The 15325-nt window shown below is 51.6% G+C and overlaps 1 protein-coding gene across 8 annotated transcripts in view; it reads left to right on the top strand.

The window, feature by feature from the left end:
* CUX1 (cut like homeobox 1) overlaps positions 1-15325 on the top strand; it is a 461619-nt gene that overhangs the window by 332765 nt on the left and 113529 nt on the right. For 4 of the 8 annotated variants that reach the window (XM_068165412.1, XM_068165415.1, XM_068165416.1 and 1 more), the window contains 3 exons: positions 849-1675; positions 3071-3236; positions 3928-3984. The exons of 3 other annotated variants lie outside the window; for them this stretch is intronic. In XM_068165412.1, the coding sequence (XP_068021513.1) occupies positions 849-1675; positions 3071-3236; positions 3928-3984 (1050 nt within the window). The remainder of the gene's footprint in view (positions 1-848; positions 1676-3070; positions 3237-3927; positions 3985-15325) is intronic. One more of the 8 variants, XM_068165414.1, reaches the window with a different exon arrangement.

Genomic DNA, 15325 nt, shown 5'->3' on the forward strand with positions numbered 1-15325 from the left:
CTGTGCCAGAGTCACCCCAGCCTCACTGCAAAGAATTTCTTCCTCATTTCCAGTCTCAAAGCCATTACCACTCGTCCTGTCACTGCAAACTCTTGTAAATAGGGCTGGTAAAAATGTGTCCCTTTCTGTGTTCCTGCTGCATTTAGGTGTCACCTCTTCTGAGGGCACCTTTGGCTCCATCCTAGGCCTTCAGCTAGGGCGGAGAGCGATGGCCAGGCACCAGCCTGGGGTTTGTGGAGCTGGTTTTTTTTCAGTGGTTGGCCCCATGGGAGAAGAAAACAGGAAGCAAGAGCATTATTTAGCTTGTCAAATGAAACCAGGAGGTCTCTTCCTGAAGTTCCTGCTTTGCTGTAATTTGTGTGTTAGGTTTTGGGAGGTAAAAGGGCTCTCTTTATACTGTCAGAGACTATTAGCAGTCTGTCCAGGTGAGCGCAGCTGTGCTCCCTTTTGAGTGTCTGTTACAATTCATTTGTGGAGAGAGAAGTGAAAGGTTAAATAACTTGATAAATCGACCCATAAAATGTTATTGACCACGTGGGGAGGGGGAGGAAGAGGTGAAGGCTTGACTTGCAAAGGCATTTCTTTGGCAGTGAACCTGCAGGTAGTCCAAGAGCTCTGAGCTGGCAGCTCTCAGAATTTCCCAGCCAGAAGCTTTGGCAACCTGAGCTCCCTTTGGAAGGTGCAAGCCTTCCCCCTCCCATCCAGCAAGGTCCTGCAGCCCTTTCTTTGGGGTTTGTTTTGCTGCTTTGTTGTGTTTTGCTTTCTGGTGGGGGACTGTTGACAGTAGCAGATGTTGAAGCTGAAGCATATTCCTCTGTTGCATTTAGTCTCTTGGTTGTTTTTCATAGCTGAGCCGGCTCAGCCGCCTTCTGCATCTAGCAGTGGCAATTCTGATGATGCTATTCGATCCATTCTGCAACAAGCCCGACGGGAAATGGAGGCACAGCAGGCTGCCCTTGAACCTGCCTTAAAAACACCACCCTTATCTCAAGCTGACATTTCTATCCTCTCCCCCAAACTAGTATCTACACCTGCAATGTCTTCGGTTTCCAGCTATTCTCCTTTGGCCATATCCCTGAAGAAACATTCATCTGTCACTGATTCCAGTATCTCTGCATTGCAGAACCTCTCTGGGCTCAAAAAGGAGCCTCAGGAGGCACCTGTCTTAGAGCTTCATGGCATAAGTGATTCTGCCCAGGGTATGTTGAGGCATGTTAAAAATGAGTTGGGACGTGGTGGTGTTTGGAAGGACCACTGGTGGAATACTGTGCAGCATGAGAGAAGAAATACAGCTCTGCCCGAAGATGTAAAAGTTGAGGAAGCCAGTGGTGGAAAAGAAAAGGTCAGCAATCAGACTAGGCCAGATCGTAGCCAGCTCCAAGGACCATCTTCTTCAGAGTACTGGAAAGAGTGGCCAAACGCTGAATCTCCGTACTCCCAGAGTTCGGACTTGAGCATGACTGGGGCGAGTCGCAGCGAGACGCCACAGAATAGCCCTCTCCCTTCATCCCCTATCGTGTCCTTGTCCAAGCCATCCAAACCTTCAGTTCCTCCACTGACACCCGAGCAGTATGAGATTTATATGTACCAGGAGGTGGATACGATAGAGCTAACGCGGCAGGTCAAGGAAAAGCTAGCAAAGAATGGCATCTGCCAGAGGATCTTTGGGGAAAAGGTAAAGAACTGGTTCTCTCTTCTTCCACCAGTGTTGTCTGTGTGCCCTGTGCTCCTCGTGTTGCAAGGCTGAGCAGAGGGGGGATGGCCCATCCGTGTGTCCAGGGGGAATAGATCTGCTCCCTCCAGGAAGCATTTAAACAGACAGAGACTGGCTCCAGCCACTTGTGATTAGAAACTGGGTCCCCCAGCTCAGAAGGCATCCACAGTCACTGAGGTTCAGTATTCCATGCTTAACGGAGAGAGTCCATGGAATATTTCAGTTCTGCCATTGTCCTGACTGGAGAGTCTTCAGTTTTGCTCTAAGTGAAGGTTCTGGGCACAAGAGCATTGGTTGGGTTTTTTTTGCCTTAATATTTGGAAATGCTCAGGAGGGTTTTTAAACCAAGACAGGGAAAATCCCCTTCCTGCCCTTGGTCTGCAGGCAAGGATTCAGTCACTGCTTGGTCTCTCCGTGTGCTTGGAGGCATTCCTGGGCAGGTCCTTTGGTTTCTGCTGCACAAGGCACCGCAAGGCCTTCCCCGCTTCTCACCTCGTGGGCCCTAAGCATTGGACACGTGGGATTTCAGGGGGGGTTCCCCAAGCACCAGCAGACACTTCCCAGGCTGGGAGAAGCGCTGGGCACCTGGTGGCTTCCCTCCCTTGAAAGCATCGAATCGATCCTGCAGTCTAATAGGAGCTGGCATCGTGCTGTTAGCTTTGTGCTGAGATGTAAACTGAAAAGGCTGACCTCTTCGGGTCAGGAAGTATCCCGTGGCAGCTTTCATTAAGGATGATTTTTAACCCCTGGCCCTGTGCTGAATTCCAGGCAGGTAATAGTGTTCTGCCTGGCTGCAGTTCCCCCTCCCCCAACCCCCCTGCCCCGCGCTGCAGGCAGCTTCTCTTAAATATTTACCTACGTGGAGCAGCCGCTGCTCCAGGTGCAGGCACACCCCCCTCCTCATTCATACCCCAAAACATCAACCAAATGTAGGCCTAGTCTCAAAAGTCCCAATTATTTTCGTTTGAGAACAAAATAGCTGCCAATCAGGGCCTGTTTCATCTGCCCCTGTGTGCCTGGACTCCCTGCTTTTCCTGTTAGAACTGACAAAACTCTTTGACAGGAGATTGGAAAGGCATGCAAATGAAAAGCACCCTGCTCCTGCTGCTGGTGCTGCAGGGAAACTGCCCCTCTCCAGAGGGAAAAAAAAACCTTCTCCAGAAGGCCACCACAGCAGAGGGGGCAAAACATTCCCATCCCAGGGCCTGCAGATTTCCTTTTGCAATTCTGGTTGTCCTTATCGGAGCGATAATGGCACTAAAGGAAGCCAAAGTGACTTCAAATGACACCCACCCCCCCCCCCTGCTCCCCACCTCCCCTTGTGTTAACGTGCCCTTCTTGGTTGCTTCACTTCAGGTGTTGGGGCTGTCCCAAGGAAGTGTCAGTGACATGCTCTCCAGGCCAAAGCCATGGAGCAAATTGACCCAAAAAGGCCGAGAACCATTTATTCGTATGCAGCTCTGGTTGAATGGTGAGCTGGGACAGTGTGTCCTGCCTGCACAAGGGCAGCAACAAGGACAAGGTAATTAAAATTCCACTCTGTTGTTTGCATTGAGGAGGAGGAAATTATCTTTTTTGCTTTTTTTTTGTTTTTTCTTTTGCTTTTTACTTTTTTTCCTTTCCTCCTGTTTTTTGGTTATGAGATCTGCAGTAAGTGAGACCCACACCCAGTGCCAGGCCAGGCCTTGCTGGACCTGCCTGTGTCCAGCTCTCAGCCCAGCTGGGCCCTAGGGAGACGTGCTGGGAGCCTTCCTCAACCCAGCACTGGTTTATGTGTAGTGGATCAGCTCTCAGGTTCCTAACTGGGGTGGTGCTGCCTAGGCATGGCTGTGCTACCTGATCCAACAAGCTTGGGCCAGGGAGCTGGGAAATGCTGCGGGCTGCTGGCTAGGGTCGCAGAGGGGATTTTGATCGTCCCTAGGAGCAGGTCGATTGCTTTCTCAGGAGGTGAGCAGGAAGAACTGCACTTTAAAAGGGGGGGAATGCTGTGTTGCAATTGCACTTTGATTGTGGCTCTCTCTTATCCCTGTGCCTATCGATACAGAGAGGCCAGGCTAGAGCTGGCCTCGCTTGTCCCCCTGTAATGCCCCGAGTGAGCGGCGTGGCCCCTGCCGAGGTCGGGCTTTGCTGCTTGTTGAGCCTGCTTACTGTTGAGTTTGTGGTTTGGCATCTCCTTTGATTGTTCCCTGATTTTCCTCTCCTCTCTTATCTAGTCCTTCACTCTGTGACATCATTACAGGATTCCCTACAGCAGGGATGTGCAAGCTCAGGTAATCAGCCGGTTTCAATGATTTGCTGTGAAATAATGCTCTGTGCTTTTTGTTACGTGTCCTTTGCTGTGGATGCCGAGAGGTTCCTCACCTTCTGGTGGCTCATGCAGGAGCCCCTGCCATATTTTTTGTTGTTGTTGTTGTTATTAATGCAGTTAATTCCTCCTTCTCTCCTTGTTGCTATGGCAGATGTAGGGAGCACGCATCTTTAGCTGCATACATTAGGTACAGAGGCTCCGTCTGATCTTAGCTCAGCGCTGCTGTAGGAGGGTTTTTTACCACAGTTCAGCTTCTCGACTTGACATGTGACAGTGGTTGTACAACAAGCCTTGGGTTTGTAATGTGAGCTCCTTACCCCAGCTGCTTTACTCCCTGCCATAGTTGTTGGGTTTTTTTTCCTCTGCTGCTTCCACTTGCACAAAATCTGCTTTGTTCCTGTGAAGGCAGGGAAGGGACCAGGCTGTGGCTTTGTCAGGTGTTCCAAGCCCTCCTTTTTTGTCTCCCTCCCCTTTTCCCTCTGCAGCAAAAAAACCAAAAGCAGGTGCAGCAAAGACAAGTGTCAGGCAGAAGTGAGCTGCTAAAGGTGTTGTAAGATAGCCACAGTATAGGAATAGGCTGGGACAGAGCTGCTGTGTTCCTGCTGTTAGGTACCAAACTGTACCCACACAGGCTGCTTACCAGCAGCACACTTGACTGACCTCCACTGTGCTCTGGAGAAACACTTATGCCCTGCTCTGGACTCACAGCCAGAGCCCTGGGTTGGAAGGTTATTGCATTTCAGGATACAGAGAGGGAAGGCTTGTGATCATCTTCCACCTTTCTGCCATTCTGAAACACCTTTGGTTTTACTCTTCTGGAGCTTGCAGGGTTTATTCTGAATACCTCACCCTGCTCTTTCTCCCCACTGGGAAACCATTCAGCTGACGCACAGGAAGGTTGTGCTGCCACGCAGCCACACCTGGGCAGGCTGAGAGTTGGGCAGGGAGAAATGGAATGAAATTCAGCAAGGGTGGAGTCTTGCACCGGGGAAAGAACAGCCCCAGGTGTCAGTACAGCTTGGGGACTGACCTGTTGGAGAGCAGTGAAGGGGAAAAGGACCTGGGGGGTCCTAGTGGATGGGAGGTTGACCATGAGCCAGCAATTTGCTCTGGTGGCCAAGAAGGCCAGTGGCATCCTGGGGTGGATTAGAAGGGCTGTGGTGAGTAGGTCACAGAGGTTCTCCTTCCCTTCTACTCTGCCCTGGTGAGGCCACATCTGGAATCTGGTGTCCAGTTCTGGGCCCCTCAGTTCAGGAAGGACCTCAGGGAACTGCCTGAGAGAGCCCTGCACAGAGCCACAAAGATGCTGAAGGCAGTGGAAGATCTTCCTGATGAGGAGAGCCTGAGGGAGCTGAGGGCTCTGTACCCTGGAGAGGAGGAGCCTGAGGGTGACCTCATTGCTGTTGCTAAAGCTGTGCAGGGTGAGTGCCCAGAGGCTGGAGCCAGGCTCTGCTGGGGGATGCCCAATGCCAGCACCAGGGGCAGTGGTGGAAGCTGAGGCAGAGGAAGTGCCATGGGAACAGGAGGAAGAATTTTCTCCCTGTGAGGGTGACAGAGCCCTGGGGCAGGCTGCCCAGGGGGAGTTATGAAATCTCCTTCTCTGGACATATTTAAGCCCCACCTGGATGAGTTCCTGTGTGACCTGCTCTGGGTGACCTTGCTCTGGCAGGGGATTGGACTGGATGAGCTTTCGAGGACCCTTCCAGCCCCTCACATTCTGTGACTCTGTGACTCTGCAAGATTTTGCTGGAAGGAAATCCCTGAAGACACTCACCCCACATTTTCCTTAGGAAGAATAGTTTGAAACAAACAGATGAAAGCCTAAAAAAACCCAGAAAGACCTTGGTGAAAACAAGCCATGAAACAACCCCCAGATGGGAAGGCTTCTTTGCAATCACAGGGCTATTGTTCCTTATAGCCAAGCATTTAGTGACCATGGAAATTTCCTGCCACGTTTCACAGGCTGCTGTTCATTAACAGGGTGCCACTAACTACTACTTTTTTGTTGCATCAAGTGCTGTGCGAGGGGAAGAGTTACAGTTCCGAGTGCCTGAGACGCCGTGGAAAATATGAGTAATTAATTGTAGCCATTTTCCAGAGGAATCTGAAATCAGAGGAGCTGGGAACAGGCCTCAGTGTTATTGCTAATCATCATATTTATGACTAACTGCAATTAGGAAAGATTGGAAGCAAAGCCCAGAGCATTAAAATCCGACCACCTGAGGGATTCCCCCGGGGCTGGCTGGGAGCTGAAAGTTGATTTCCTTCAGGAAGTTTGGCTGCTGGGATATTTTGCTCTCCTCCCACACCCCCAATCTCCTTTGTCAGCTCCTGCCCTTGAGCTAATGTTTGGTGAGGCAACGCTGTGCTATCAGCTAATAAAATCATATTATTGATGATCCCCCTCCTCCTCTCCTTGAGAGCAGGCTCACAGCAGAGGAAATGGGCTCCTGCCCTTTGCTTCCTCCTCCCTGCTGATTAATGTTCTTTCCTTGGTGCCTCTCTCTTTGCCTAAGAGAAGGAGGAAGGTTCTGACACCCCCCAGAGCACAACCAAGTTGTGGGAAGGAGGAAGGGGGCAGTTGGGGAATTTTCTGTGGTTAGCAGCTGCTCTGCAGTTCAAACAGCGGTTTGGAAGAGGTAATAATATTAATATCAATCAATATAGTATTAATAGTGGTAATAACAGGAGTAATAATAACAGCAGTAGTAATAATTACAATAATAGTAGTATAATAATAACAGCAGTAGTAATAATAACCATAATAGTAGTAGTAATAATAACAGCAGTAGTAATAATAGCAATAGTAAGAATAATTCTCTCTTTGTGAGAGATCCTCTGCTCTTGGGCAGGGAGAGAGGGGGAGAAAAAGAAAGAGCCAGCTCCAATGTTCTGGTCCTCTGAGACGTTTCCCAGGAAGGGTTGCATGCTTGTCATTTGAAACCAGAAATTAATCAGAATAATTCTGACCCCAGAAAAGGTCTGGGAGCCTCCTCTGAGCGTGGAGCCTCTCCCTTCATGCATTCAACAAGTTCCAAGCCAATTGTTGAATGCAATGAAAGGAGTCAGATGAAACCCCCCCCCCCCCAAACTGTTTGGAACAAATTCCTTCATTACTTAGCCAGACAGCAGCATAACTTGTTGGAGTGACAGTGTGAGCTCTTCTCTACCTTGTTGTCTGTAAGAACAGCTCCTTGCTAACTGAACAGCAGATGGCTTTCTATGGCTCTGGGTGAGTTCTCTGGGACATGTAATGTGTTGGGATACAGGAACAGGAATGTCTGAAAAAGTGGAGGCTGAGGGGAGACCTCCTGACTCTGTCTGAAAGGAGGTTGTAGAGAGGTTGGTGCTGGTCTCTACTCCCAGGCAATTAATGATAGAACAAGAGGGAATGGCCTCAAGGTATAACTGGATAGGTTTGGACTGGATATTAGGAGAGGTTTTTTCCCAGCAAGCGTGGTCAGGCACTGGGATGTGCTGCCCAGGGAGGTGGTTAAGTCCCCAAGCCTGGATGTGTTTAAAGGTGGTTTGGATGTGGTGCTTGGGGATCTGGTTGAGGGGTGAACCTTGTAGAGCAGAGTTCTGGGTTGGACTTGGTGAGCCTGAGGGTCTTTTCCAACCTGAGTGTTTCTGTGATTCTGTGAAAAGGATACCTTGAGTGGCCCCTGAAGGCTTTGCCAAGAAGGTCTTCAGTCTGCAGAGTGCCAGCATTCATAGTCACCTCTCAGACCTTTATCAGCTGGGAGTACTTTCAGGACCTTGCCCATGGAGTCCATCAAAGGAGCAAAATTTTCTGGGTTTCTGACCCAATTTGTTGCCCTTCCAGAGCTGAAGGGGGTGATGGCAGCCATACAGTAGCAAGGCCTAGCTCAGAGTCAGGCAGCTTGGGTTGAAGGGAGTATTGTGACACAGCTCAGGCTGTGTGTGACGTGGTGCCAGCCCAGGTGCTCCCCACGGTTCTTTCTTGCCCTGTGGCTGTTCTCCTCTAGTCCTTCCATTTCTCCAACTGTACATTGAGGTTGGAAACACAGCAGGGGAGGTTTGGTCCCCAGTGAGAGGACAAGGAGCAACAGGCACAAACTCCAGCATAAGAAGTTCCATGGAAGAATGAGGAGGAACTGCTTTAATGTAAGGGTGATGGAGCCCTGGAGTGCTGGGTGCAGGTCTGGGCTCCCCAGCTCAAGAGAGACAGAGAACTGCTGGAGAGAGCCCAGGGGAGGCTGCAGAGCTGCTGAGCAGCTCTGGGAGGAGCAAAGGCTGAGAGCCCTGGGGCTGAGAGCCTGCAGAAGAGCAGCCCCAGAGGGCAGCTGAGCAGTGTTTGCAAACATCTGCAGGGTGGGTGTCAAGAAGAAGGGACCAGGCTCGTTTCAGTGGTGTCCTGTGATAGGGCAAGGGGCAGTGGGCACAAACTGGAACCCAGGAGGTTCCACCTCAACAGGAGGAGAAAGTTGTTTGGTGTGAGGGTGCTGGAGGCCTGGAGCAGGCTGCCCAGAGAGGCTGTGGAGTCTCCTTCCTGGAGACATTCAGGACCCTTCTGGACACATTCCTGTGTGACCTGCCCTAGGTGACCCTACTCTAGCAGGGGGGTTGGACTGGATGATCTCTGGGGGTGCCTTCCACCCCCTACCATTCTGTGATTAATAGAAATCTGTTCTTTTGTCCTCCTGTTTTCCACTGTCACACATGGACAGATGGACCCAGCAGGCCTCTGTATGTGGGAATGAATGCATAAGCATTAGATATATTTACATATATATATATATATATGGGAGAGCAGAGGGAAGCTTCTTTTTCCTCTTTGAAAGCAACATTTATGCATCTTGAAAAGCCCATATCCTCTCCCAGAAATGAAGTCCCAGCTGTGGAATCACAGAGTCACAGAATGGTTTATCTCTGGGTTTTCTGCCTGGGACCTTTCATGGAGGCTTTGGTGATTTGGTGCAGCCCTCAGTGGCAGTGTTTGCCACAGAAATGGTCTCTGTGTGTACCCAAGGTGGTCAAAAATAGCCTCCCTGTGCCTCATCTACCATTTTTTTGCTGTGCATTTCTTTCCACCTAAATGCTCTAATGCCCTTGGGTAAATCTGCCTCGTTAATGATTTATGTGTCAGAAGCACAAACCAAATCACATGGAAACAAACAAAAAGAACTGGAATTAGTGTCACCCAACTGCATCAGCAGGTTTTTTTATTCAGGATGAGTTTGGCCCTTCTTGAGGGGCATGGCTGATGCTCAGAGCTTGGGACAGTAGCCATGTGCCAGGAGATGGTTTGTGTGCTTGGGAATGCTTTGAATCCTGGCTTGTTTCATTTTCATAGCATCATGGAATGGGTTGGGTGGGAAGAGGCCTCCAAAGGTCACCCAGTCCAACCCCCCTGCACTCAGCAGGGACATCCTTCACTAGATCAGGCTGATCAGAGCCCCATCCAGCCTGACCTGTCCAGCTCTGGAGCACCATCATGGACAGCTCTGCCCTTCCAAAACCAAATAGACCCATCTTAGAATCACAGAATTCTTTGGGTTGGAGGAGACTCTCTAAGAGCATCATCATGGACAGCTCTGCCCTTCCAAAACCAAACAGAACCATCTTAGAATCACAGAATTCTTTGGGTTGGAAGGGACCTCTAAGATCACTGAGTCTGGCCATCAACCCAGCACCACCATGGCCACTAAACCCTGGCCCCAGGTGCCATGGCCACACCTTTCCTGAACACCTCCAGGGCTGGGGCCTCAACCACCTCCCTGGGCAACCTGTTTCAGTGCTCCAGCAGCCTCCTGGGGCAGAACTTGTTCCTCACATCCAATCTCAATCTGCTCTGCTTTCAGTTCAAACCATTGCCCCTGGTCCTGTCCCTGCAGGCCTTTGGGAACAGTCCCTCTGCAGCCTTCTTGTAGCCCCTGCAGGAATTGGAAGGTTGCTCTAAGGTGTCCCTGGAGCCTTCTCTTCTCCAGACTGAACAGCCCCAGCTCCCTCAGCCTGTCCTTCTAGCAGAGGTGTTCCAACCCTCTGATCATCTTCGTGGCCTTCTCTGGACCTGCTCCAGCAGTTCTGTATCCTTCCTGTGTTGAGGGATCCATAGCTGGCTGCAGTACTCCAGGTGAGGTCTCCCCAGAGCAGAGCCAAGTGACAGAATCCTCTTTTTCCGTGGCCCTGCTCTGGACAAGCCAACGATTTTGGGTGCTGTTGATTTTGTAGCTGCCAGCAGTGAAGCTGAGGTTTTCTTCACTCATGTCTTTACAGTATCACAGTATCACCAAGTCCAAGCTGTCACCACAGACCTCATGACTAAACCATGGCACCAGGTGCCACATCCAATCCCCTCTTGAGCACCTCCAGGGATGGGGACTCCACCACCCCTGGGCAGCACATCCCAATGACAAATGACTCTCTCGGTGAAGAACTTTCTCCTCACCTCCAGCCTAAACTTCCCCTGGCACAGCTTGAGACTGTGTCCTCTTGTTCTGGTGCTGGCTGCTAGAGAGAAGAGACCAACCCCTTCCTGGCCACAACCACCTTTCAGGTAGTTGTAGAGAGCAATGAGGTCTCCCCTGAGCCTCCTCTTCTCCAGGCTAAGCAACCCCAGCTCCCTCAGCCTCTCCTCACAGGGCTGTGCTCCAGACCCCTCCCCAGCTTTCTTGCCCTTCTCTGGACACCTTCAAGTCTCTCAATGTCCTTCCTAACCTGAGGGGCCCAGAACTGGACACAGGACTCAAGATGTGGCCTAAGCAGTGCTGAGCACAGGGCACAAGGACTTCCCTGCTCCTGCTGGCCACACTCTTCCTGCTGCAGGCCAGGATGCCATTGGCCTTCTTGGCCCCCTGGGCACACTGCTGGCTCATGTTTAGGCGCCTTTCCCCTGTGTGAAGGACAGGGAGAGTCTCTACACTCCATGAAAGCCTTGTGAGGGCTCAGTGGGGAGAGCTGTGCCTTTTTGGTGTGTGTTTCTGCGAGGGTCATCTCATGACCTAATGTGGAAATCTTCATTTGCCGACCCAGCTGCGGGGTGATCTCAGGGGATTCTGAATTTCCCTTTTGTTTGCCTTCCTTTCTGGGTATCATCCATCATCCCTAACCTCATGCTGCTTAGCAGTGGGAACGCTCCTGGGAGCTGAAGAAAGGATTATAGCAGCAGAAAATGGGGAGCTAATTAGAGCTTGTTTCAAAATCAGAACCCAGCTCGAGATAATTGCATATTATCTGCTGATGTAAAAACCCCAGATCCACTCTATTTAGATCAAGTGAAATATGCAGAGCAGCTTTATTTTCAAACTAAAACAGCTGTAACAACAGGGAGATTACTTCTTCTTGTCCCTTGGGTAAGAAAATCCGAGCAGAGAGTGCAGGCTGTGATTTCCTGCCGCTGTGGTGCGAGCAGAGGCTCTTGCGGGGCGATGGCAAAGCCAGGGTGGCTCTCTGGGTGGAATTCCTCTTCCTGGAGCAGCTTCTGCGCTGGGAAATGCTCCAGGAATATGAGGCAGGAAGGGAACTGTGCTGGGTAGGTCTGCTCAGCTCCTTACTACCAGGGGGATGCTGTCACATTGATTACCCTGAGAGAAATCAACTTTATTTCCAGAGTGTTTTGATAAACATTCAGGGAAGAGTTCCTCTATCAGAGCTAAATCCAGAGGGAAAAGGCTCAGGAGCTGCTCAGGGAGTCAGTCCTCAGATGTATATATTCAGCCAGGCAGAGTGGGACCTGGGGGTGCTGGTTGATGGTAGGCTGAACGTGAGCCTGCAGTGTGCTCAGGCAGCCAAGAGGGCCAATGGCATCCTGGCCTGCATCAGGAACAGTGTGGCCAGCAGGAGCAGGGAGGTCATTCTGCCCTGTGCTCAGCACTGGTTAGGCCACACCTCGAGTACTGTGTCCAGTTCTGGGCTCCTCAGGTTAGGAAGGAGGTTGAGTTGCTGGGAGGTGTCCAGAGAAGGGCAACAAAGCTGGGGAGGGGTTTGGAACGCAGCCCTGTGAGGAGAGGCTGAGGGAGCTGGGGTTGCTTAGCCTGGAGAAGAGGAGGCTCAGGGGAGACCTTATCACTCTCTACAACTCCCTGAAGGGAGGTTGTAGACAGGCAGAAGTTGGTCTCTTCTCCCAGGCAGCCAGCACCAGAACAAGAGGACACAGTCTCAGGCTGTGCCAGGGGAGGTTCAGGTTGGATGTTAGGAAGAAGTTCTACACAGAGAGTGATTGCCCATTGGAATGGGCTGCCTGGGGAGGTGGTGGAGTCACCATCCCTGGAGGTGTTCAGGAGGAGACTTGATGGGGTGCTTGGTGCCATGGGTTAGTTGTTTAGGTGGTGTTGGATTGGTTGATGGGTTGGACACCATGATCTTGAAGGTCTCTTCCAACCTGGTCTGGTCTATTCTAAATAAGGTTTATTCTAAATACTTGGAATGGTTTTGAGGGGTTCCTTATTGACACCAGACTTTTGGTGTGTCTTCTGTGGGGTTTTGATTTCCAAGGTGTTCTGATAAACATTCAGGGAAGAGTTCCTCTATCAGGGCTAAATCCAAAGGGAAAAGGCTCAGGAGCTACTCAGGGTCCTCAAAAATACCTGAAATGGTTTTGGGGGGTTCCTTATTGACACCAGACTTTTGGTGTGTCTTGTGTGGGGCTTTTTATTTCCAAGGTGTTCTGATAAACATTCAGGGAAGATTTCTCCTCCAAAAGGGTTGTCCAGGCCTGGCCCAGGCTGCCCAGGGCAGTGGTGGAGTCCCCATCCCTGGAGGGGTTGCAAAGCTGTGGTGCTGAGGGCCGTGCTTTAGCGGTGCCCTGGCAGTGCTGGGGTAAGGGTTGGACCTAATGGTCTTAAAGGTCTCTTCCAACCATAACAGTTGTGTGATTCTGTGAGGAGAGAGTGTGTTTGAGGCTGGTAGTCTGTGGTCAGTGTTGCCATCCTGGTGTGCTGCTAACCACATGGTGGCTCCATTAGTCAGGATTGTTTCCTTCACTTCATTCTGAAAGGAGGCTGCAGCGAGGTGGGGGCTCAGCTCCTCTCCCTAGGATCAGGTGACAGAAGGAGAGGAGCTAGCCTGAAATTGTGCCAGGGGAGGGTTAGGTTGGAGATGAGGAGGAGTGGTCAGGGATTGGAGCAGGCTGCCCAGGGAGGTGCTGGAGGCCCCATCCCTGGAGGTGTTCAGGAAAGGTGTGGCCATGGCCCCTGGGGCCAGGGTTTAGTGGCCATGGTGGTGCTGGGCTGATGGCCAGACTCAGTGATCTTAGAGGTCTCTTCCAACCCAAAGAATTCTGTGATTCTAAGATGGTTCTGCTTGGTTCTGGAAGGGCAGAGCTGTCCATGATGGTGCTCCAGAGCGCAAATGGGGTTAGGATTTGCTGAATCCTTAGTACCTGGAGATCACCTGAGCTAGCAGTGCAGAGATGCTGACAAGTCTGGAGGTGGTTTGTGTTGTTGACTCAAAAAGAGAGACTGTTTTGCAGTCTTTTCCTGGCATTCTGGGTTAGCATGACCTTTCTGACATGAAAGGTTTGTGATGAGGGCAGTCCATAACATGGATGAGGAGGGGAGGGAAGGGAGGTGGCTCTCAGCAGCCGAGCAGCTGGCCTGCAAGGATTCCTTGGACATTTGGTGCCCAGTTTTTGAGTGCATGCATTGGGCTGAGCAGGTTGGCTCCTTTTGTGCCAGGCTAAAGTGTGGTGCTGAAGAGCTGAGGCAGCCAAGGAGCTCTCTTGGTGCTGCCCCTGGAGCACACTGCTGTGTGTCACTGAGGTCTCCACATTCTCTCTGGGTGGCTCGGGACTGCGGCTCCCAAGCAGTTGGCTGCGGCTGTCTTGATTTCAGCCCACAGGATATCAGTTGTCTCCTCATAAGGGCAGCTGCTGTAGTCTGTCTGTAACGTGTGTGATCATACTCTGTGCCATTTCCCTGACATTTGGACCATGAAAACCTTCCTGGCAGCCTTGCTGGTATCAATAAGGCTGGGGAAGTGCTGTCAAGGCACCTCACCGGGAGCTGGGAATGCAGCGTGAAGGCAGTGCTCAAGTTCATTCCCGCTGCAGCCTTGGCCTTCACCTGCTCCTTTCTGCCTCCTGCCCAGGCTGTCCTTGCAAGGCTGCAATCCTCTGTCCCTCAGCCATCCTTCACAAACAGAAATTCCTCTCCTGGTTGTATTCTTCTCTGTCCCTTGAGCCACCCAGTGATTAAACTTGCAGGAGATGACTCCATCCTCCTCCTGGTCATGGCTGTGCTGGTGCAGAAGCAAAACACCACCAGGGAGTGAGGGCTCTGTGCCAGGCAGCTTTCCCCACAGCTGGGTTAGAGTGGCAAAGCACTTTGCATACTTACAGAGCAAAGAGGAGACCCAGGCTGGATTCTGGAGCCAGATTTAGTTCCCTCTGAAGGCTGCTTCTGTGTTCATGTTGGAGAAGTTGCTCACTCAGATTGCAGCTGTTCCATTGCTGCAGTTAGTTTGGGATTGTGTCCCCTTTGGTGGGTGGGAGATCTCCAAGCAGGTTGCTCCTGAGCAGCTCTGCAGCAGCATTCAGCCAGGCACACAAAGGCCTCATTCCCTAAAGCCTTCCTCTGTAACAATGAGCATCAAGAAATGGATTTGTGAAGATGTGTGCAAACTTTTCCTGGGCATTCATCATTGCTGCTGCCCTTCTCAGCTGCTTTACAGGAGCACTAATCCACAGCATCCCAGCAGGGAGGGGTTGGAAGAGACCTCTGGAGATCACCCAGTCCAACCCCCCCTGCTCCAGCAGGGCACCCACAGCAGCTTGCCCAGGAGGATGTTCTTCACCATGAGAGTGGTGAGGCACTGGAATGGGTTGGCCAGGGAGGTGGTTGAGGCCCCAGCCCTGGAGGTGTTTAAGGCCAGGCTGGATAAGGCTCTGGCCAGGCTGATCTAGTGTGGGGTGTCCCTGCCCATGGCAGGGGGGTTGGAACTAGACGATCCTTGTGGTCCCTTCCAACCCTGACTGATACTATGATACTGTGATACTATGATACAATGCCCAGGAGGGGTTTGGAAGCTCTCCACACAAGGACACTCCCCAACCTCTCTGTGCAACCTGCTCCAGGCCTCCAGCACCCTCACACCAAACAACTTTCTCCTCCTCTTCACATCCAACCTCCTGGGCTCCACTCTCTGCCCCTTGCTGCCCCTTGGCCTGGCCCTGGCCACCACTCAGCAGAGTCTGGCCCCAGCCTCTTGCCCCCCACAGCTCCTTCAGCTCTTGCTGAGCATTGCTCAGCTCCCCTCTGGGGCTGCTCTTCTGCAGGCTCTCAGCCCCAGGGCTCTCAGCCTTTGCTCCTCCCAGAGCTGCTCCAGGCCCCTCAGCAGCTTTG

The sequence above is a fragment of the Melanerpes formicivorus genome, unplaced genomic scaffold (assembly GCF_026170545.1).
Source record: "Melanerpes formicivorus ecotype bairdi unplaced genomic scaffold, bMelFor1.0.p_v2 SCAF_88, whole genome shotgun sequence".
In the NCBI taxonomy this organism is placed as follows: Eukaryota; Metazoa; Chordata; class Aves; order Piciformes; family Picidae; genus Melanerpes; species Melanerpes formicivorus.